The sequence below is a fragment of the Salvelinus sp. IW2-2015 genome, linkage group LG11 (assembly GCF_002910315.2).
Source record: "Salvelinus sp. IW2-2015 linkage group LG11, ASM291031v2, whole genome shotgun sequence".
In the NCBI taxonomy this organism is placed as follows: domain Eukaryota; kingdom Metazoa; phylum Chordata; class Actinopteri; order Salmoniformes; family Salmonidae; genus Salvelinus; species Salvelinus sp. IW2-2015.
In genome coordinates this window covers 41,441,692-41,465,600 of record NC_036851.1, presented here as the reverse complement: position 1 = coordinate 41,465,600, position 23,909 = coordinate 41,441,692, and the positions used below count along the sequence as shown (strand labels likewise).

The window sequence follows — 23,909 nt, the reverse complement described above, 5'->3', positions numbered from 1 at the left end:
GTTGCAAAAATAAATGTAGATATCTATGTTATTCAATTATAGCACCCACACTGCTCTCGCTCGCGCCAACGAGCATCTGCGTTGCCAAGGGCTAAAATAGAAGTAAGTTCTATTCTGACGCAGATCGCGCTGTAAGTCCTGCCTCTCCCATCTCCTCATTGGTTTATAGAAGCAAGTACCCACGTGCCATCTCCTCRTTGGTTATACCCACGTGGGTGACTGAAAGACAAACGAAGTCAGTGGCGGTAATGCACCTAATTTATGAAAGTTGCCAATCGCAATATAAAGTCAAGAGAAGAAAAAGCCTGGAAGGAGGAGAGATGACTAGAAACGATTCGGTTGACCGTTTTATGTGTGGATTAATTGGCGGAGTAGAGGACCTTGTGCATTTCAGGTAAAATAACAACTCAATGTTTATATCCCAGGACAAATTAGCTAGCAACAGCAAGCTAGCTAAAAATAACAAATTAGCTATCAAGTGCAAGCTAGCTAGCTAAATTGCCATTAATGTTTAATGCTTTTTGACCTGTCCCCAAATTAATATAATTGGTTCAGAGTTTGTTTTGATATTTTAACCTGCGTGTCGTGATTGCGTTTGGTGTGGGGGGACAAAATACATTTATGCACGATGGCTCACGGGCGCAGCTGGTTTGGGTTCCGTGTTAGYCCTTGGCAACGCAGACACTCGTTGGCGCAATAATTGAATAATATAGATTTCTAAATTTATGTTGCAACGCTCGCGCTGTAGTCAGCCTGTTACAGAGTGACTTCTCTATAATTTTGGGGGGGATTCCCTGTCCAGGAAATATTACAATATCTTCTATGTGATGCACATTCATTTTGGCACGATCAATGTAATCTGTTAGTCTCATACATTTGATGTTTGCATGAAATCTGAACTCTGAATTGAAAAAATATTGTGCTTTTTAAAAGAAATCATTGGAGCAAAGAGTTCGGAAGCATAAATATGACGCCAATGACAAATGGTCCGTGAACGCGCACGCTTTACCGTAAACATGCACGTTCGACCTTGTTTTTGTTGATGTTTAACTTGACTGCGGCTGCGCGCGGCAGAATGTTGTTGCCGTTGGTGACGCGATTTGTAAAGAAAGAACAATTGGATAAAATATAAAAATCGATTTGTACTGTAGGGGAGTCGCATATTTWGCCTCCTCGACCGAAAAACATTTTAGTAGGTTACAAGCTAATCTACGCGCGTAGCTAGAGTTTGAGTTTCGGAGGCCRGAGTGGAAGCTAGCTAGTCAACCTCACCCTTATGTGATCGTCCTTCCACGTCGCCAGGCGCTGCTATACTCAGAGCAAGACAACAAAATAGCTTATCGCCATTATATGACCCAGTACTTAGCGTCATTATTTGGCCTCCATGTGGGTGAGGGATTTGTGTGTGTCAGATTATGGCGAGAAAAACAGTTAGCAGGAAAAGGAAGGCAGGGGAGTCCAAGGACCAACAACAACAGGTATGAGGAAACAGACTGGTGTTTCAGTCAATTGCCGTTAGCCATTCTAGCAAATCTTGGTTAGCCTAGTTGGCCAGCTAACGTTACCACTTTGCGTTGACTGGTTGAGCTASCTAACTACTAACATATTCGTAGCGAATTTAGTTCGATAGCTAACGCCACGCAGATAAAAAGCACGTTCGTTTTTTAAAGTGTAACGTTACAGTAACTAAACTATTAGTAACATTAACGTTAGCTTCCTAAGGAACTCAATCCGTGTTACTAGCTAGAATGCCATGGCTAACGTTAGCTAGCTCACTGGCTAGTGTGCTTGCTTATGTTAGTTCATGTTTCTATTTTAAATGTTTTATGTCGTTTAACTGTCCTTTTTTTATTACATGGACCGTTTCTCTAACTGGTTGGCTAGCTAATTTAGTTAGCTAGTTAAATTAGACTTGTGTGAGTGTTTCTAGTTAGGCCCTAGGCCTACAACCACTAATGTTTTTTCCTAAGCACCGGATGTTCTATTGGATCGTAGGGGATGGATGGAAAAATATATAGAAGAGTCATTCTGAGAATGGAATACAATTTCAGTAACTGTGTAAATAATAGATATTTTAGCTAGGTTATGTCCTATTCGACTGGATAAGGGTGGTTAAGCTATGTGTTGTATACCGACTGCAGTTGCGTTCAACTCAATTTCAGTACTTATTTTAGATTTGGTTGGTTAGGTAAACATTTTTATGAATTAAATGTAAAAAATAGTTGTTAAAGTATTGCCCCCAAATTCAGTGCCACATCCGGCATTGTGTTCCAATGTTGATGTACCACGGCCACATACAAAGCCCATACTGCCGAAATGTCCAAGTAATAACACTGGTAGTTCCTATGTTACAACAATGCAAGTATTAATTGACGACCAAGAAATCCAAAGGTGACATGTTAATTGAATTCATGCACATATGACACCTGTTTTTATTTAATTTTTAACTTTTATTTAACTAGGCAAGTCAGTTAAGAACAAATTCTTATTTACAATGACGRCCAAACCCAGACGACGCTGGGCCAATTCTGTGCCGCCCAATGGGACTCCCACTCACGGCCGAATGTGATGCAGCCTGGATTCGAACCAAGGACTGTAGTGACTCCTCTTGCACTGAGATGCAGTGCCTTAGTCTGCGCCACTCGGGAGCTAGCAATAGATAGCTACAGTAGTTAAAACAAACTTGCTAGTTTTGCTAACCAAACCATCTGTCCTAGCCTGCCATTGTTGAATTCGATTTTCATAATGTCAGTAATGTTTTCAATTTTACTATTGCTTTCAAAAGCAGCTCAAACATAGAACATATAAGAATGAACTTTAGCAATTGAATTCTACCTTGTAAATATACAGTGTGTTTATAGGGAAATAATCGATCCTCTAAAATACTCTTCAAGACAATCAGGAACAAGTATTCAACAATGCCATGGTATAAAGACAATTATAAACTGTGTGGTTCAAGCCCTGAATGCTGAGTTACTGAAAGCTGTGGTATGTTAGACCGTATACCATGGGTATGACAACATGTATTTTTACTAGGGATGCACCGATAGGAACGTTTTGGCCAATATATATTTTCCTTGCCAAAAAAACGATAMCGATATTTACAATTTTACCGGTCTTTTAAGCATTCTAGTACAGTTAAATAGTTCACACACTGACCAAAAAGTTATTTTGTTGGCATTTACGTATTTAAAACTTTTATTTTTATTTCACCTTTATTTAACCAGGTAGGCTAGTTGAGAACAAGTTCTCATTTGCAACTGCGACCTGGCCAAGATATAGCATAGCAATTTGACACATACAACAACACAGAGTTACACATGGAATAAACAAAACATACAGTCAATAATACAGTAGAAAAATAAGTCTATATACAATGTGAGCAAATGAGGTGAGATAAGGGAGGTAAAGGCAAAAAAAGGCCATGGTGGCGAGGTAAATACAATATAGCAAGTAAAACACTGGAATGGTAGATTTGCAGTGGAAGAATGTGCAAAGTAGAAATAATGGGGTGCAAAATAAATAAATACAGTAGGGGAAGAGGTAGTTGTTTGGGCTAAATTATAGATGGGCTATGTAAAGGTGCAGTAATCTGTGAGCTGCTCTGACAGCTGGTGCTTCAAGCTAGTGAGGGAGATAAGTGTTTCCAGCTTCAGAGATTTTTGCAGTTCGTTCCAGTCATTGGCAGCAGAGAACTGGAAGGAGAGACGACCAAAGGAGGAATTGGCTTTGGGGGTGACCAGTGAAATATACCTGCTGGAGCGCATGCTACGAGTGGGTGTTGCTATGGTGACCAGTGAGCTAAGGCAGGGCTTTACCTAGCAGAGAATTGTAGATAACCTGTAGCCAGTGGGTTTGGCGACGAGTATGAAGCGAGGGCCAACCAACGAGAGCGTACAGGTCGCAATGGTGGGTAGTGTATGGKGCTTTGGTGACAAAACGGATGGCACTGTGATAGACTGCATCCRGTTTGTTGAGTAGAGTGTTGGAGGCTATTTTATAGATGACATCACCGAAGTTGAGGATCGGTAGGATGGTCAGTTTTACGAGGGTATGTTTGGCAGAATGAGTGAAGGATGCCTTGTTGCGAAATAGGAAGCTGATTCTAGATTTAATTTTGGATTGGAGATGCTTAATGTGAGTCTGGAAGGAGAGTTTATAGTCTAACCAGACACCTAGGTATTTGTAGTTGTCCACGTATTCTAAGTCAGAGCTGTCCAGAGTAGTGATGCTGGATGGGCGAGCAGGTGCGGGCAGTGATCGGTTGAATAGCATGCATTTAGTTTTACTTGCGTTTAAGAGCAGTTGGAGGCCACGGAAGGAGAGTTTTATGGCATTGAAGCTCGTCTGGAGGTTAGTTAACACAGTGTCCAAGGAGGGACCAGAAGTATACAGAATGGTGTCTGTAAATGGTAAATAAAGTAACCTTTATTTAACTAGGCAAGTCAGGTAAGAACAAATTCTTATTTACAATGACCGCGTACCCCGGGCCGAACCCGGAAGACGCTAAGCCAATTGTGCRTTGCCCTATGGGACTCCCAATCACTGCGGATATGATGCAGCCTGCAGCTATGTCCCCACTTACTTGCTGTGCTGTTTCGTTGTTCATTTGTTCAGTATCAACCAGGTTTTCATCATACATGTCAAGCAGTGAAGTTTCAGCTCTGTCCGTGGCCTCTTCCTCTGTACACGCTGTTACTGTGTCCGTTTCCATTTTGTCCAGCTGTATCTGTAACATTTCATGTAAACTCTGTTTCTTGTCTGCRTCGAAGTAGCGGTCCTTGTACCTAGCATCGAGCATGGTGGTGACACAGTAGAGGCTCAGAGAGAATGCCACTGCATCACTTTTTCACAGCCTCTACTAGAGTACTTTTCGACTTAACCCGATGGTTTGTGTTGGCATTTTTGTTGAGCAGGCATTTCAATGCCATGACAGGGTATCACGTCTGCTGCAGATGCAGTTGAGCTTATTTCTCGAGTCAGTTGTTCGAATGGAGCTAGGAGTGTTCATGTTTCAAACATCTCAAATGCCATTTCAATGGCAGCAGTGTTATGAGAACCAGCACATTCTTGAGCATGCAATACGGCTTTCCTCAGTACGAAATCCTCGTCGACCCACTGTGCTATCAGACTCATAATGCTCATGGGGCTGACATCGCTGTAACTCCAGTAGGGCAACATCTGAAAAATAGCGCATACTTGGTAGGGTGTACCAGTGCTCGTCCAGTCGGCAAAAGCCAACATCTTCCACGACAGAAAGCGGTTAATTTTCAAGGGCAATGAATTCCATTATCTTGGCTTTAATGGATTTCGCCTTTAAGTTGTCTCGCTGAAATGTTCTTACTCTTTCAAATGACTGCTTGACTTGTTGACTGCTCGATCCACACAGCAGACATTGTGGGCTAGGTTAAGAAGGCTGTGCAGCGCTATATATATTTGTTGTGTTGTCATTACGTCATCTACCTACGTTATATACGTATGCATGTCAGCTTTGACATCGGTTTTGCACATCTCCGTTGAATTAGACATCGGGCTGATGCCAATGTTGGCATTTTTAGCTAATATCGCCCGATTCCGATATGCTAACCGATATATCGTGCATCCCTAATTTTTAATGCTTTAATTATGTTGATAACCAGTTCATAATAGCAATAAGGCACCTCGGGTGTTTGTGGTATATGGCCAATATACCATGGCTAAGAGCTGTTTCCAGGCACTCCGCGTTGTGTCGTGATTAAGAACAGCACTTAGCCGTGGTATATTGGCCATATACCACACCCCTCGGGCCTTATTGCTTAATTAACACAGGTCTCATAAACAATTTCAAGCACAAGCCCACATGCTAGTGAGTAGCCAGATAATCATTATATTTCAAGTTTAGCCAACTAGGATCTATTTTTCTAGCTTACAAGGCAGTTGAATTGTTATGAACACACCCTTCTGTCCGTTTCCAACTGTTTGAACAGCATGCTAGCCTGTCCATGTTGAAATCAAGTAGCCTACCTTATTTCTCAGAATGAGAACTAGTTGACAATTCCGTATATACTTGTGCCTTATGGTTATTGCACTTTTTTTTTAAACGCAGACTAAACAGCAAGTATAGCAGTCTTTGGCTAAAATGCTTCTACTGGTATTGCAATGCCGAGTGCGACAAACTGAGGAATTATTTMCCAGAATCAATGTTCATTCATACTCTCATTTTAGTAGTCTGCTCTGCTCGCAATTTGAATTGAGATATAAGAAGGGTATCGTTAGAAAGGTTAACTTTTCAATAGCTAGGTTTCCATCCAATTGGTGACAGATTTTCATGTGAATATTCTAAAATCTGCATCAAATCAACATGTGCATTTTCCCATCAGAGATGTTTCCATTAAATAGAGTTGTTGCAGGTAAACGGCAGTGCGTGCACATAAAAATACCTTTTGCGGTTCAATTCCCATCTACTGAATAAAAAAATACAAGTTCAATGGGTTTCCATTGCATTTTCAACTCTACTAATGTTTGTCTCACGTAAAAAAAAAAAAGAAGCTTTATATAGCATGTGTCCCCTCTGGTATTGGCACGTGTGCTCTAGCTGAAAGCGCGCAGATGAGGTACTGTAACGGCACACTGTTGACTAGAGCGCATGTATAGCCTACATGATGAGATTAAAAAGAGCAAGATTGTTTATTTGTCAAAAGGCAGCCAAGTATCGATGATGATGTCACCAGAATAAGTCCCTCGATATTTATTGTAAAGGAGCATCAAGCTCATCACCTTGCACTTTCACCACCCTGTGATAACTTATTTCATCTGTAGCCTAATAAACTGCATGCTTTCCTGGCGAGTCGTAGTGGGAGGACCACACGTGATATCAACAGAAAGGTATACAAGTTCCAGTATATAGTGTATGAGGTCATAGAAGAAGATTTGTAGTGATTCCTTTGTTGTTGATGTAATTAATATTTGTTGGTCTGTGGTGTGTAATGAGGAGCAAGCAGACACTGCACTTGACATATTTATGACATTTCTTATTCCAGTTACTAATAAGCATGCACCCATTTAAGAAATTACTATTGATGAGCAAATGAAAAATTGTATGGTTGAGAGGGATGAGGCAAAAATGAATGGCAAATAAGTCTGGCAGCACAACCGATTRGCTAACATACTGCAAATTGAGRAATTATGTGACTAAGCTGAATAGAAATAATGAACTATTCTATGAAACAAAGATGAATGATAGTAAAAGCTTTGGAGTACCTTAAATGAAATGTTGGGCAAAAGGGCAAACTCATCTCTGTCATTCATTGAATCAGATGGCTCATTCATCACAAAACCCACAGATTTTGCCAATTACTTTAATTTTTTATTTTTCTTTGGCAAGATTRGCAAACTTAGGCATGACTTAATGCGGCTTTTGACATTATCGATCATAGTCTGCTGGTGGAAAAATGTATGTGTTATGGCTTTACACCCCCTGCTATATTGTGGATAAATAGTTAACTGTCTAACAGTACACAGAGTGTGTTCTTTAATGGAAGCCTCCAACATAATCCAGGTAGAATCAGGAATTGCCCAGGGCAGCTGTCTAGGTCCCTTTTTTTCAATCTTTACTAACGACATGCCACTGGCTTTGAGTAAAGTGTRTCTATGAATGTGGCTGACTCAACACTATACACGTCAGCTACTACAGCGAGTGAAATCTCTGCAACACTTAGCAAAGAGCTGCAGTTAGTTTCAGAATGGGTGGAAAGAGTAAGTTAGTCCTAACTATTTCTAAAAAATAAAAGCATTGTATTTGGGACAATTCATTCACTAAATCCTAAACCTCAACTGACTACTTTAATAAATGTGGTAATCCTGGATTGTTAACTMTCATGCTCAAAGCATGTTGATTTCAAATTAACTAAGATGCGGAGAAGTCTCTCCATAATAAATAGTTTCTTTGCCTTTTTAACAACAGCAAGGCAGGTCCTACATGCCATATATTTGTCACACCTGGACTCCTGTTCAGTTGTGTGGTCAAGTGCCACAGAGGGAATTACAATTGGGTCAGAACAGGGCACCACGTCTGGCCCTTAAATGTACACGCAGAGCTAACATTAATGATATGCATATAAACCTCTCATGGCTCAAAGTGGAGCAGAGATTGACTTCCTCACTACTTGTTTTTGTAAGAAGTGTTGACATGCTGAATGCACCGAGGTGTCTGTTTAAACTACTAGCACGTAGCTCGGACACATGCATATCACACAAGAAATGCCACTGAAGGTCTCTTCACAATCCCCTAGTCAAGAACAGACTATGGGAGTCGCACAGTACTACATAGAGCCATGGTTATGTGGAACTCTATTCCACATCAGGTAACTGATGCAAGCAGTAGAATCAGATTTAAAAACCAGATAAAAATACACCTTATGGAACAGCAGGGACTGTGAAGCGACACAGACACATGCACATAAAGTCAAACTGTCAAAATACGTTCTCTAGCCTAAAATACAATTTTGTTTATTGAATTGCAGGAGCATGGGAAATTTTATGAACATTTTGTTCCATATTCACTTGGAATGACCCTGTTCTAAATAGTCAGTGTTCTTGATTTACTTGGTGCTGTTCATTTCATTTAAACCTTGTACTAACCTTTCTCCTCTCTTTTTCTCTCTCCTCCGTCAGGTGGCCTGGTGCCAGTCGGCGAGCAAGCGGACGCGTGTGTCCTCCTCGTCCCGGCACGCTCAGCAGTGGTGGCGTAGTCAGTGCTCGGTGGTGTGTGCGCTCCGGGGCCGAGAGTTTCGGCCGCAGCAGCAGCATGAGTGGCGGCTCCAGCGTAGCCTGCGGGGCTTTGCTGCTGGCCGCCTCCCGGGCATCCTCAAGGAGCGGGAGTTCTCCCTTGGCCGCCTCAACAAGGTGTTTGCCTCCCAGTGGCTCAACCACCGCCAGGTGGTGTGTGGAACCAAGTGCAATACGGTGAGACATTGGCCTCTTGTTTTACTCTACTCTGCTTTCTTCTTTCAAAATGGAAAAAAAGTGTATACACATTTGCTGTTAACCGGAAAACCTTGAACTGAGCTATTATGAACCAAAAAATGCGACTTCTCTTAACAGATTTCTTTTTTCCTCTCCCCAGCTATTTGTGGCAGATGTTCTGACAGGGCAGATCACCCGCATCCCAATGCTGAAGGACCGACACGGCGGAGGGGSCCCCGGGGGGGTTGCGGGGACAATAGGGGCCCCCTTCCTCCCTGGTAGTGGCTCAGTGTCTGGGCTGGACCAGCAAGGCTGTGGGATCCACGCCATCGAGCTTAACCCCTCCGGCACTCTGTTGGCCACCGGCGGAGACAACCCTAACAGCCTGGCCGTCTACCGGCTGCCTACCCTGGATCCCGTCTGCGTGGGGGACGTGAGTGGTTCCCCTCTCTTCTTGGTGTGTTGGTACTGAGCTACACAAAGTGAGACAGCACTGGTGGCTGAGACAGCCTAAGCAAGCCGGATCATACATTGAAACAAGTTGTTCTCTGTTTTTCAGGATGGCCATAAAGATTGGATCTTCTCCATTGCGTGGATCAGCGACAGAATGGCTGTGTCAGGTGGGTGTTAAGTGACACACTGCTAAGCCATTGGAAGACCTTCACACTATTGTTCATCTGCGATAGTTTTTTATGTGTGTAATATTGTCTCTGTATAAAATCAACCAACCAATCAATGTGATGCGGTTCTTCAGGGTCCCGGGACGGTTCAATGGGGCTGTGGGAGGTGTCTGAGGTGGTTCTGAGCCACTCCATGAGACAGCAGGACGAAGAGGGGGTCCCCTGCTACTCCCACATCTCCCACCGTGCCCTGGAGGACATCCCCAAGGAATACACCAACCCCTACAACTGCAAAGTGCGCGCCCTGGCCTTCAACAACAACCACAAGGTCAGACATACCTCCCTCCTAGACAAACCACAGCCTGTGTTCTAGTAAAAATCTGTGTTGTGCTATAGCCCTGTACTTACGGGGACCTACACACTATCTTGTTTTGCCTTCTCTCAGGAGCTTGGTGCAGTGTCCCTGGATGGCTATTTCCACCTTTGGAAGGCAGAGCAAAACTTGAGCAAGGTCTGTTTGAGTACATCTGTTTCCGCTCTGCATAGCAATGCTTGTTTGGTTCTGTGACTGTGTACTTGTTTGGGGACATTGGAGATTATGAAGACTTGGCTGGTGTCGTCATGAGTCAATATTAAACAGTACTGCATTTTTGTTGAATGTCCTCGCATACCAAACATTTCTGGTTAAGACGATTGTGTAAATAAGGAATTTCTGTTTTTTTATTTGAATTTCTAAAAACATGTTTTCGCTTTGCCATTATGGGGTATTGTGTGCAGATTGAGGATTTTTATTTATTTAATCCATTTTAGAATTAGGCTGTAATGTAACAAAATGTAGGTTATGCATGCCATAGCAAAGGAATAGGCCATTTGGCAGGGCCTGCTGTGGGCTGCCCGGTCAGCTCTTTACTGCGTGGTACAGACAATTTTGAAATCGGCGATGCATCGACGATGGCTGTCAATCATCTTCGATATCTGATACCATTGTAACATCATCAAACCCTAACGCACATAGTTGTTCAGTCCCTTTGTTATGCGACTCGAATTTGAGCTCAGGTACATCGTATTTCCATTGATCATCCTTGAAATGTTTGTACAACTTGATTGGAGTACACATGTGGTAAATTCAATTGATTGGACATGATTTGGAAAGAAACACACCTGTCTATATAAGGTCCCACAGTTGACAGTGCATGTCAAAGTAAAAACCAAGCCATAAGGTCTAAGGAATCAGTGGAGGCACAGATCTGGGGAAGGATACCAGAACACAGTGGCCTCCATTCTTAAATGGAAGAAGTTCGGAACCACCAAGACTCTTCCTAGAGTTGTCTGAAAGGCCAAACTGAGCAATCTGGGGAGAAGAGCCTTGGTCAGGGAGGTGATCAAGAACCCGATGGTTACTCTGACAGAGCTCCAGAGGTCTTCTATGTAGATGGGAGAACCTTCCAGAAGGACAACCATCTCTGCAGCACTCCACCTTTATGGTAGTGGCCAGATGGAAGCCACTCCTCAGTAAAAAGGCACATGATAGCCCGCTTGGTGTTTGCCAAAAGGCATCTAAAGGCCTCAGACCATGTGTGGTCTGATGAAACCAATATTGAACTCTTTGGCCTGAATGCAAAGCATCATGTCTGGAGGAAACCTGGCACCATCCCTACGGTGAAATTGTTTTTTTCTCTCAATGTCGGTTGATCTGAAGCTTATTTTAGTTTTTATAGAGGACACTCTGGTGTCTTATTTTAAAATCCACCTTTGGTATTTTCTCTCCATTTGATATGAATATGACTTACTTTTTTATGCATGCTGTCTTCTGCCGTGCTATTTCATTATTAAACAATGCATTTATTTATCTAACCAAGTTCTAGGCTATCTCAAAGTTTGAAGTTGTTTTTGAATAACCTAAAAACATGAAAGCAGCGACATGTAGAGTAGGCCTATTTACATAGGCTACATTTCTAATAATAGCCTATTATTAGAAATGTAGGCTACAACATACACTGAGTATACCAAAGATTAGGAACACTTTCCTAATATTGAGTTGCACAACCCCCCCCCCATTTCCCTTCAAAACAGCCTGAATTCGTTGGGGCATGGACTCTACAAGGTGTGAAATGTTCCACAAGGATGCTGGCGCATATTGACTTCCACTCCTACAGTTGTCAAGTTGGCTGGATGTCCTTTGGGTGGTGAACAATTCTTGATAAACACGGGAAACTGTTGAGCGTKGAAAAACCCAGCAGCTTTGCAGTTCTTGACACAAACCGTTGCGTCTGGCACCTATTACCATAACCCGTTCGAAGGCACTTCGATTTTTTTTGTCATGCCCATTCACTCTCTGAATAACACACAGACACAATCCATGTCTCAATTGTGTCAAGGCTTGTCTATTTATTTTTGTAAAACGAAAGTGATTATCTCCCCAATTTTAGTGATATCCAATTGGTGGTTAGTCCTTGTCACATTGCTGCAACTCCCGTACGGACTTGGGAGAGGCGAAGGTCGAGAGCCATGCGTCCTCCAAAACACGACCCCGACAAGCCTCGCTGCTTCTTGACACAATACTCGCTTAACCAAGAAGCCAACCGCACCAATGTGTTGGAAGAAACACTACACCTGACTACCGTGTCAGCCTGCATTGTGTTCGGCCTGCCATAGGAGTCGCAAGAGCCCGATGGGACAAGGACAACCTGGCYGGCTAAACCCTCCCCTAACCCGCTGGCCAATTGTCGCCTCATTGGTTTCCCGGTCGCTGTCGGCTGCAACACAGCCTGGGATTGAACCAGGATCTGTAGCGACGCAGCTAGCACTGCGATTCAGTGCCTTTGACCGCTGCACCACTCGGGAGGCCCCGGTGTGTGCAAGCTTTTGACTGGTACTGTACATGTCTATCCCCGTCTAACAAGCCTGTGTATCTGTTGTTCATAGCTGCTGTCCACAAAGCTGCCTCACTGCAAAGAGAATGTGTGTCTGGCATATGGTCAGGACTGGTCGGTGTATGCGGTGGGCTCTCAGGCCCATGTGTCCTTCCTAGACCCCCGGCAGCCCACTCACAACATCAAATCAGTCAGCTCCCGGGAGAGGGGAAGTGGTAAGGAATTGACACCACACTACAATGTTTGAAACACACACACACACACACACACACACACACACACACACAGGGTGTATTGGTGAATATATATATATATATAGAACACTATAGCATACATTCTGTAAACTTTCTGTAACTTTCATTTCATTCCATTTTTCCAGAGGCAACACGAGGTACTACAAACACATTCCACCAAGAAGCAAAACAAAACCCAAACATTCGCCAAGACCCGCTCTGCACTTATGCTGCCTTCAAGTGGTGTCGGAATTATTGGAAATAGGAGTTACCGACTCTGAAATTTCACTTGAATGACCCTCCATGTCGGGATTACGAGTTGGAAAGGCGGGAGAAAATAATGAAACCCGAATTTACGAGTTGTGCCGTTTCATCACTGTCCTTTTCAACCAAAAGATGATTAAACAAATCCATTTACATTATTTGTACATTATTTTAATGTGAATAATGTAGCTAGTTTGGCTATATTGTTAACGTATTGGCTATATTGTTAGCCAGCTAGCTAAAATATTATTAGGAACGTTAGCTAGCTAGATTTATTATTAGCAACATTAGCCAGCTAGCTAAATTATTATTAGCAACGTTAGTCAGCTTGCTAGATTTATTATTAGCAACATTAGCCAGCTAGCTAAATTATTATTAGCAACGTTAGTCAGCTTGCTAAATTATTATTATTATTATTAGCAACGTTAGCTAACTAGCTAAAATATCATTGGTTGAAGAGTTGTTCCGAATTCAAAAGCACTTGGACACACTGATGTCGTATTTACGACTTCACCAACTGGGAAATGCGAGTTTCCGAGTAGCATTTGAACGCAGCATTACAATGAAGTGCAGAGGCAGTACTTTTGAAAGGAACATTTATTACAGCTTTTTTAAAGACGTTTATAAAGCTATTAAAGGCAAGGTATTAATTTGTTTGCGTGTGCTCGTTCACAGGCATCCGCTCTGTGAGTTTCTATGAACACATAGTGACTGTGGGCACAGGCCAGGGCTCCCTGCTGTTCTATGACATCAGAGCCCAGAGGTTCCTGGAGGACCCTTCCAGCCCGGCCGGCGGGTTCCGGCAGCGCCCAGGAGAGGGCATCCTCAAACTCACCACAGGGAAGGGCTGGCTGGTACAATTATTTTATTTATTATTCCCCTTTTGTATACCCCTCTCAGGAACTTTTAACTTGAAGTGTCCTGCTATTACTATATACACTACATGACCAAAAATATGTGGACACCTGCTCTTCTCATTCCAAAATCATGGGCATTCATATGAAGTTGGTACCCCCTTTGCTGCTAATACAGCCTTCACTCTTCTGGGAACATACTGGGTATACATACTGGACCTCTGAGACCCTGAAGCGACATTTGTCTGGATTTAGTTTGAGATTAAGAGCTTTTATCCTGTCCCTGATCTGGCGGAGCGGCTCGTCGTGTTCCTGACCAGGATGTCGACCATAATGATTTTGACAGGGTTGTTCTGTGAATAGCTGCTCCTCCATGCACCTCCTGAAACACTTCACTCCATGTAGAGATTACACAGGGCGTGCGTAGGAAGTGATATCTGCCCCCTGGGGTCAGGTTGTGAGCTTTGACGCTTCATTAAGTGTGCTCTGCCAGAACCAAAACTTGGCATCCAACATGAAGAATAGCTTTACATCAGGCACGTCTGAGATCACCTGCTCCACTGTTTTCATGGGATGATGTGGCCTGAGGAGTGCTTTGTTGAGATGGACTGGATCAATGCATATTCTCACTCTTCTATCCTTTTTCTTTACAGCCACCATGGCTGARACCAATTCCATGGCCTCTTCTCTCGTGATGAGATCTTGTCCTTCCATTCGGTCTATCTCCTTGATCACTTTTTCCTTCAAATCAAATTTTATTGGTCACATACATATTTTTAGCAGATGTTATTGCGTGTGTAGCAAAATGCTTGTGTTCCTAGCTCCAACACTGCAGTAGTATCTTTATGGCGAGTGGCACGCTTCTGGGAGCCCACGCTGTGGGGTAAACAGTCATCCAGCCGCATGTGGTAAACGGCTGGTAGCTTACCCACTGTGCTACAGTCAAACAGGTCTCTGTATTCAGTCTGCTCAGGGGCTTCATGCTGGACTGCATGCACTTCAGGTTGGAGATGAACTAAGCCCTGTCTGATACTGTCAGGGAGGGCAATGAGTGGTTTGACTTCACGATACACCACATGGAATTGTAATTTTCCACATGTGAAGTCCAGAGTGGCAGTAAAAGTCTTAATCACCTGTCCTCCATAAGCCATTAGATTCACTGTGTTTGAGTGGTCAACAGGAGTGCTTGGGTCAACGTGTTGTAGCCCCAGTGTACATTTTTTGTTTAATGTTCTCACTGCTATTGATGGCTGAGAGATCTGTGAATATCTCTCCCCTCTCTGATGTTATATCCACATTTTCACAGTTTAGTAGATCTGCTGGTTCAGGTGTCTCCTGTGTCCCCAGTTCATTAACCCTGTGTGAATACCTGCCTCTGCATGGATTGGGAGGAGCAGCCTGTGCTGGTCTGTTTGTACTACACTACATGACCAAAAGTATGTGGACACCTGCTCTTCACACATCTCATTCCAAAATCATGGGTGTTAATATGGAGTTGGTCCCCTCTTTCCTGCTATAACAGCCTCCACAATTCTGGGAAGGCTTTCCACTAGATGTTGTAACATTGCTGTGGGGACTTGCATCCATTCAGCCACAAACGCATTAGTGAGGTCGGGAACTGATGTTGGGCGATTAGGCCTTGCTCGCAGTCGGCGTTCCAATTCATCCCAAAGGTGTTCAATGAGGTTGAGGTCGGGGCTCTGTGCAGGCCAGTCAAGTTCTTTCACACTGATCTCCACTAGCCATTTCTGTATGAACTTTGCTTTGTGCATGGGCGCATTGTCATGCTGAAACAGGAAAGGGCCTTCCCCAAACTGTTGCCACAAAGTTGGAAGCACAGAATCGTCTAGAATGTCAATGGATGTTGTAGCGTTCCTTCACTGTAACTAATGGGCCTAGCCTGAACCATGAAAAACAGCCCCAGACCATTATTCCTTCTCCACCAAACTTTACAGTTGGCACTGCATTCGGTAGTGAGTGTTGCAACCGAGGACAGACGTTTTTTCCACATGCTACGAGCTTCAGCACTTGACGGTCCCATTCTGTGAGCATGTATGGCCTACCACTTCGCAGCTGAGCCGTTGTTACTCCTAGAAGTTTCCACTTCACAATAACAGCCCTTACAGTTGACCGGGGCACCTCTAGCAGGGCAAAAATTTGACAGACTGAATTTTTGGAAAAGTGGTGTCCTGTAACGGTGCCACGTTGAAAGTCACTGAGCTCTTCTGTAAGGTCATTCTACTGCTAATGTTTGTCTATGGAGATTGCATGGCTGTGTGCTCAATTTTATACACCTGTCAGCAACAGGTGTGGTTGAAATAGTTGAATCCACTCATTTGAAGGGATGTGCACACACTTTTGTATACAAAGTGTATCTCCTTAATGCTGTTGTAAGAATGACATGAAATACTGGTTACTCCAGCATTTCTAGATTGTGACTATTGACAATATTATCATGACACGGAACATATTTCTGAACAGCTGACTTTAGAGTACACTAAAAGAAACTGTGATTCAGTGACGCCTGACCTCATGTGTTGGTAGTCTATCTTGGACCTGCCTTGACAAGATGCTAGCACAAGACAACAAGAACCATTTCCCCCTCAGTGTTCTTTCACCCTTGTTTTCAGCAGCGGTGTTAGGTCTCAAAAATGATCTTAATTWAAAAATATATTGCTCCATTATAATTTTTGTACATGCTTTATATCTGGTTTTAGTTGTTAAAGCTGTTTACACCTGAAAATATATTTCCCCCCATCCCCCCCAGTGGAGGCCACAATTTAAATACATATAGGGGAAACACTGATGTCATCCCCTCCCCTCACACCTGTTTCTCTCGTTCTCCCTCAGAACCACGACGAGACGTGGAGGAGCTACTTCTCGGACATCAACTCGTTTCCCAACGCCGTGTACACACACTGCTACGACGACTCCGGCACCAAGCTGTTTGTGGCCGGCGGACCTCTGTGCTCGGGCCTTCACGGCAACTACGCAGCCCTCTGGAGCTAGCCTTCCCTTCTCCTCCTCAGTCTCGCTATTCTCTCCTTACCCCACTACCCAGCCCCCCTCTCTCCTCTTCTCCTCTTCTTCCTTTTAACGTTTCACTCACTGTTGTCCCTCCTTAGTGGACTCAGGAGCATGATCTTGGACCTTTTCTTATCACGGCTTCCATATTGCCAATGTGTATCTCGTCAACACCTCTTCCATATTGCCACTGTGTATCTCGTCAACACCTCCTCATTGCATCCCTCCATCCTCCCTTGCACTTTGCCCTGTTTATATTCAGTTTATTCATCTCTGCTCCCTGTTTTTTTTATATAGATGATTAACCAGGATGTTGTAATGAGCTGAGAGGTCCGCTTTTGAAAAACTCAAATGAAAGTTTAACGTTTTATTACAATTTTTTTGTCTGTTTTTGGGAGTATGTCATACTGGCATAGACCGTTTCCTTGTGCGGACATTGGCGACACTCACCTTACTGTTCCCCTTCTCTCTCTCTCTCTCTCTCTCTCTCTCTCTCTCCGAAACTGATGGCAATATAAAATATTGAGGATGGGGGGAACATAAGAGACAAAGTTCTGAAGGAAGGAACAGGAGTATAGTTAGACTTTTCTAAGAAACTGAAAAAGAATATGGTCATTGGTTGGTAGTGTACCACCCTGTGCCATGGCAACCAATAAGAGCCGTAGCGATGGAAAAACTACCCAAACAGACGCAAGGTGAGAAGAAGCAGAGGATGAGTACAACCAATCAGACAGCGGCAGCCACTTGTTTTTTTGTTTTTCCCTGACTGATGATGTAAAGGAGTGATGACTGTAGATGCTAAATGCCGTAGGTATTCTGCAATGAATAATAATCCTGAAGAATGCTTATTTTATTTTGATTCTGACTGTGTGATTTGACATAAACGTACACTTGTTGATATTACTACTATCTTTATTATAATTTATTTTCCCCCTTCTCACTATCACCCTTAGTAATGGTTTATGGCCGGGGCATTCAACGTCAGGGCCGTGCGGAACGCAGTGWCTGCTGGTTCTCTTTCTTCCCAGTTACTGGTCCATTCATGTCAGTGGTTGTGTATATCACAAAGCACGATCATTAAGTCAGCTAGCTAACTTGGATAAACATTCATACATGGCTGTTGATGTTGTGGATTATCCCTTACTTACACCATTTCAAATTCAACACCCTCTTGCTTTTTGAACTAGGAAATATGGAGTTGTTTGAGGACATTTTTGAAACATTATCTTGCTAACTCTTTGATCCTGCTTTGTGACATAACCCCGTGGTGTCCATGTTCTAAACCAGCTGCTGATTTAAAAACAAGGATGAAAACCTGCAGACAGTGCTGACCGTAAGCGCCTGAATCCCAAATCAGACCCTTGTCCTTTCCTCCTAGGCACTTGTGTAGATCTGAGAGAATTTAATAGGTGTAAGCAATATGGTGACAKCTCCATCAATGCCCTCTGATAGGCCAGGTGGCATTGTTGCCATTTTGCCAAGACTTTCCCAATATTAACAGATCTTAGCTGTATTCACTAGAAGCAAGCAGAATGAAGCAGGGAGAGACTTACCTGAATTGGCCCAATAGAAACTCTTGTTTTCATTGGAAAGGTTTTTTCCTTTGGAGTAAATGGTTCGCTATGGTCATGGTCTGAATGAATACATCCCTGGACAAGCGCATAGGATGTAGGGGCAAGGGGTTGGGGTTGAATACATCTGGAGGCACCATCGTTTTTGTCACTTTTTATTTTTTTTATCAAGGGATGAGTGTAGTTGCTCTTTTCCTTGTGTGCAAAGGCAGGGTATATTTGAGTGACTGTTGCCTTTCTATAGTCTTTCTGTGAAAGACTTGTAGGCTGACATAGTTTTGCTTTTTGGAACTTTGAGAGTTTTCATGATAATGCGAGAACAAAAAGAGACCCAATTACGACCATAAGTTGAACAAATAACCACTTTTAAAGTGTATTTTATAAATGTGTATGTGTGAAATGCATACCTTTTTATGTATATGTTCCAGGAAGTGTGTGAACTGACCCCTGTCTTTACTTTGGTGGTGACCTATTTTATACCTTTACACACCTCATGAATGTTTTTAGAAATTACTGAACCTGGGGATATTGTATGATGTCAACAACAGCCGAAACCAACCTATACATCTTTAAAATGAAAATAATGATAAATTAAAAATATGTAATATTTCTCTTATTTCATATTGCTGTTTGTGTGGTTTGTTTCATATTTGTGCCGTAGTTATTAACTCAATCACTCAAATTGCTCATTGAGTGATGCTGTAGCCCTACAGTACTTACGAAGTTCAATTCATTGTACGGACAGGGTTTCTGTGTTACTGACAAATTACTGATACATTATTCATAGACATCATAGGTGACCCTGGCTATACTCTAAAACTTTTGCTTATATCAACGACCCTTTATGGCTTGCTGTGAATATCAATGACTCCCAAGAGGACGACGCGGGTCTGCGCACTTGTCTGCCACTGAGGAAAGCAACGACAGCAGCTACGCTGTATATCACGTGACCTTGTCTGCTGCTGACTGAGTAGAGCGTGTTAGCGGTTAGCAGGTAATACAAAAAACAAATCTCGTTCAGGCACTCAATGTTTATCTTTATACTTGAGCTAATTTAAACCCTTGTATAGTCTTGTCCCTCTTGAAGTGTAATATCACCGATTCATTCGTCTCTTTAAAACAGCTTTTCACTCTTTATTTCGTTATTTTCTATTGGCTTGTTCCCTGGCAAGTAATGTCGGAGCTTTTATCATACGCTGTGGCCATTTTCGTCAGAATTGAATTGATAAAGCTTTGTGGTTAGCTAGCAAACTAGCATGATTTGATACTTGAAGAACGGTTGTTTATTATTGTCACTTGGGGAGAACCCCCGGTGGTCAACATTCAATAATGTATGAACAGGAATGTCCGTTCGTCGTGTTTTGGTATATTTTTTTGCAATAAATAGCCTAAATTGCATTGCCAGCTAGCTAGCTAGCTACTTAGCTAACTAGGACAAAGGGGTCCCACTGTCTGTCACTGTTGTGTATTATTTGGCAGCTAGACTAGAATACACATTCGTGTATTTGAAACGCTCGCGCTTGCATTTGAGTTAACGTATCGAACGTGTGAAGACAAACGGAATTTGTTAAATGTCATTTATATAGGTATGCATTATTTTTTAATTCTAACTTAATTATGGCAAGCTATCAATAACAAGTATTGTTTGCGTTTGATGGCCGTGATTATATTGGCTAACAGTTCTATATTTTTACCGTTCGAGTGTGTTTGTCATATATTGTGTAGCTAGATTAATGATTTATGAGTAGCCAGCTACTATTAGAGGTGATGAGGCCAAATTCGATAGCTACGGTAACTTGTTTTGTTGTTGCACAACAGCAGTGAAATCTCTTGGCGAGTGTTATGATCCAATATCTCATTAGCTTTCATGATAATGAACTCGCTTTGTAAATACAAATATAGGCCCTGTCAGACTAGTTGCTAGGTACCCGAGTCCACTGCTTTCGCAAAGGCAAACTGATGTTGCTCCTCTAAATAATCATATTTTAGAACCCGTATTTTTGGATGCATTACTGTAAGTTGCCAATGGTAGCCCCTGACCTGCAGCTGCATTGTCCGATATGAACCAAGGAGTGTAATGTGTGAAGTTCTCACTATTCAATCTCCGTATTCAATTTATACAGTCTAGTTTATAAAGTATGTCTATGGATACTGTTCACGGTAGATTTATGCCAATACAGTCAGATCACTGTGTGTGTTTAGACTTGGTGTTGCGCAATCCCATCCGACTTTGTTGATGTGTGGATGTCTGATACTGGTTACTCGTGTCCACAGACCAGGGAATGCATTTCAGCTCAAAAGAAACTGCAATAAAATAAAATCAGGACTATCCTAACAACCTAGGCCTAAATTTAAATAAGTGTTTGTCTTTTATCTGTAATTTATTTTTATTTAACCTTTATTTAACTGTCTACAGTGAGTAGGGAAAATACTGATTGCATTATTGGTGTGACTTYCTATCCACATTTGACCTTTGTTCCTCCCCACCCCAATCCCTCTTTCTCTCTGTTTTGTCTTCCAGATTTTTCTATTTTGTACATACATTGTTTTGTATATACTGTATATGATGACCTCGTTGGGTGGTGACAAAGCCCGGGGCACTCGGGATAAAGTGCTGCCTGCTGCCACCCACACAACTCAACCACAGAAACAGCTCCAGGTGAGGGACACAGACACACACACACAGTACAATTCACTTGATCATACTTAGCAGGTCTTCCGGTGTTAATGATTTTCTTCAAAACATTACTTCTCCTCCCTTCTCTTTTCCTCCTCCCCCACCTTCTTCTTTTCCTCCACCACCTTCCTCTTTTCCTCCTCATTCATCCTTCCTCGCTCTACCTCTTCTCACCTGCAGGCGACCGCAGAGCAGATCCGGCTCGCCCAGATGATCTATGACAAGAATGATTCTGATTTTGAGGACAAAGTGAACCAGGTGAATGGGTGGGCATTGCCGAGGCCATTGTGTCAGTGCTGAATGCTGGCGTGTGTCTGTTGGGGTGTTTGTTGCCCATTAAGAGGCCTACCTTAATTCCACTTGAATCAGCAGGAATGAACACACTTGTGCTGTGCTCACCTGTTAACTTTGGAAACCATTCTAAGCCTGTGAGTGTATGTTTGTGACTGCATGTACTAGAAAAAGAGGGTACGCACTAATATAATAAATATATATATATATATTATGCAATTTTAGAATAAAATGCCCCCCCCACACACCTCAATTCTAAGAGTGCAGACCTTTTCTAATACTGTCTATGCAACTAGAAGTGACAAATATTTCCTTCTGTGATAGACACACACACAAGCTGTACATACTATCAACATACATCAGTATACATAGGGTCCTTGTATATTCTGTCATGTTTTGTTGTGGATTCAAATGAAGCACTCGTGTATAATTGTGTGTGCCCGTGTGTGTACGTCCATAGCTGATGGAGGTGACCGGAAAGAACCAGGACGAGTGCATGGTAGCGCTCCACGACTGCAACGAGGATGTCAACAGAGCCATCAACTTCCTCCTTGAGAGCACCTCTGACACGGTAGGGCACAGGGGACTAACGCTAATGCTACCTTTTCAATTTCCTTCAACCACTTTCCTTCCCTCTCTGGGTGATGGGCAGCTAGTCGTAGCTAGCTTAGTTTTGCACAGTCGCCTCAAAGCCTCATTTTTGTCTTCTGGCACAAAACAATGTGCTACGTTTTCATATGTTTTGTGCTCTAATGAATATGACCCTGAAGTATATGTCTCCCCCAAAACATAACAGCTCAAATCAAATTTTATTGGTCACATACACATCGTTTGCAGATGTTATTGCGAGTGTAGCGAAATGCTTATTCTTCTAGATCTGACAGTGCAGCTGTATCTAACAGGTAACATCTCACAATTCCACAACAAAACCTAATACACAATCTAGTAAAGGAATGGGATAAGAATATATAAGTATGAAATAAATGTATGAGCAGTGACAGAGCGGCTAAGATGCAAAAGATAGTAAAGAATACAGTATACACATATGAGATGAGTAATGCGAGATATGTAAACATTCTTAAAGTGACATTATTAAAGTGACTAGACATTTATTAAAGTGGCCAGTGATATCAAGTCTGTAGGTAGGCTGCCGCCTCTCTGCTAGTGGTGGCTGTTTAACAATCTGGAGGGCAGGTAGTTTGCCCCCGGTGATGCGTTGTGCGGACTGCACCACCCCCTGGAGAGCCCTGCGGTTGAGGACGGTGCAGTTGCCGTAGCAGGCGGTGATACAGCCCGACAGGATGCTCTCAATTGTGCACCTGTAAAAGTTAGTGATCGGTGACAAGCCAAATGTTTTCAGCCTCCTGAGGTCTGTGTGCGTGGACCATTTCAGTTTGTTGGTGATATGTACACAGAGGAACTTAAACTTTCCACCTTCTCCACTGCTGTCCGGTCGATGTGTATAGGGGGGTGATCCCTTTGCTCTTTCCTGAAGTCCACGATCATCTCTTTTGATTTGCTGACATTGAGTGAGAGGTTATTTTCCTGACACCCCACTCCGAGGGCCCTCACCTCCTCCCTGTAGGCTGTCTCATCGTTGTTGATAATCAAGCCTACCACTGTAGTGTCATCTGCAAACTTGATGATTGAGTTGGGGGGGTGCATGGCCACTCAGTCGTGGGTGAACAGGGATTACAGGAGGGGGCTGAGAACGCACCCTTGTGTGGCCGCAGTGTTGAGGATTAGCGAAGTGGAGATGTTGTTTCCTACCTTCACCACCTGGGGGTGGCCCATCAGGAAGTCCAGGACCCAGTTGCACAGGGTGAGGTTCGAGACCCAGGGTCTCAAGCTTAATGATGAGTTTGGAGGGTACTATGGTGTTGAATGCTGAGCTGTAGTCAATGAACAGCATTCTTACATAGGTATTCGTCTTGTCCAGATGGGATAGGGCGGCAGTGTGCAGTATGATGGCGATTGCATCGTCTGTGGACCTATTGGGGCGGTAAGCAAATTGGAGTGGGTTTAGGGTGACCGGTAGGGTGGAGGTGATATGATCCTTGACTAGTCTCTCAAAGCACTTCATGATGACAGAAGTGAGTGCTACGGGGTGATGGCCATTTAGTTCAGTTACCTTACTTTCTTGGGAACAGGAACAATGGTGGCCATCTTGAAGCATGTGGGGACAGCAGACTGGGATAGGGATTGCGTGTGTCTGTAAACACACCAGCCAGCTGGGCTGAGGATGCGGCTAGGGATGCCGTCTGGGCCGGCAGCCTTGCGAGGGTTGACATATTTAAATGTTTTACTCACTTCGGCCACGGAGAAGGAGAGCCCACATTCTTTGGTAGCGGGCTGTGTCAGGGGCACTGTATTGTCCTCAAAGTGCGCAAAGAAGTTGTTTAATTTGGCTGGAAGCAAGACGTCGATGTCCGCGACAGGGCTGGTTTTCTTTTTGTCATCCGTTATTGTCTGTAGACCCTGCCACATACGTCTCGTGTTTGAGCCGTTGAATTGCGACTCCACTTTGTCTCTATACTGATGCTTTGCTTGTTTGATTGC

The 23,909-nt window shown here is 43.1% G+C and overlaps 2 protein-coding genes across 9 annotated transcripts in view; both read left to right on the top strand.

Moving 5' to 3' along the window:
• Nucleotides 1-1,036: 1,036 nt before the first annotated feature.
• LOC111970420 (DDB1- and CUL4-associated factor 12) lies at nucleotides 1,037-17,301 on the top strand. Of its 5 annotated transcripts, none has more exons than XM_023997138.2 (10): nucleotides 1,037-1,478; nucleotides 8,653-8,943; nucleotides 9,104-9,376; nucleotides 9,503-9,563; nucleotides 9,698-9,891; nucleotides 10,009-10,074; nucleotides 12,489-12,651; nucleotides 12,816-12,827; nucleotides 13,609-13,787; nucleotides 16,638-17,301. In XM_023997138.2, exons 1-10 carry the CDS (start codon nucleotides 1,416-1,418, stop codon nucleotides 16,794-16,796), a joined length of 1,461 nt encoding a protein of 486 aa, XP_023852906.1. In that variant the 5' UTR covers nucleotides 1,037-1,415; the 3' UTR covers nucleotides 16,797-17,301. The 5 variants fall into 5 exon arrangements, with proteins under 5 accessions (XP_023852906.1, XP_070301839.1, XP_023852907.1 ...); XM_070445738.1 differs by having other exon boundaries at nucleotides 9,104-9,400; XM_023997139.2 differs by lacking the exon at nucleotides 12,816-12,827.
• Nucleotides 17,302-19,288: 1,987 nt separating this feature from the next.
• The window catches only part of LOC111970419 (ubiquitin-associated protein 2), a 31,675-nt gene continuing 27,054 nt past the window's right edge, over nucleotides 19,289-23,909 (top strand). For 3 of the 4 annotated variants that reach the window (XM_023997137.2, XM_023997136.2, XM_023997134.2), the window contains exons 1-4: nucleotides 19,289-19,376; nucleotides 20,904-21,041; nucleotides 21,240-21,317; nucleotides 21,811-21,921. In XM_023997137.2, the coding sequence (XP_023852905.1) occupies nucleotides 20,946-21,041; nucleotides 21,240-21,317; nucleotides 21,811-21,921 (285 nt within the window). In that variant the 5' untranslated portion in view covers nucleotides 19,289-19,376; nucleotides 20,904-20,945. Of the gene's footprint in view, nucleotides 19,377-19,423; nucleotides 19,969-20,903; nucleotides 21,042-21,239; nucleotides 21,318-21,810; nucleotides 21,922-23,909 lie in introns of those variants that run through there. The other variant, XM_023997135.2, reaches the window with a different exon arrangement.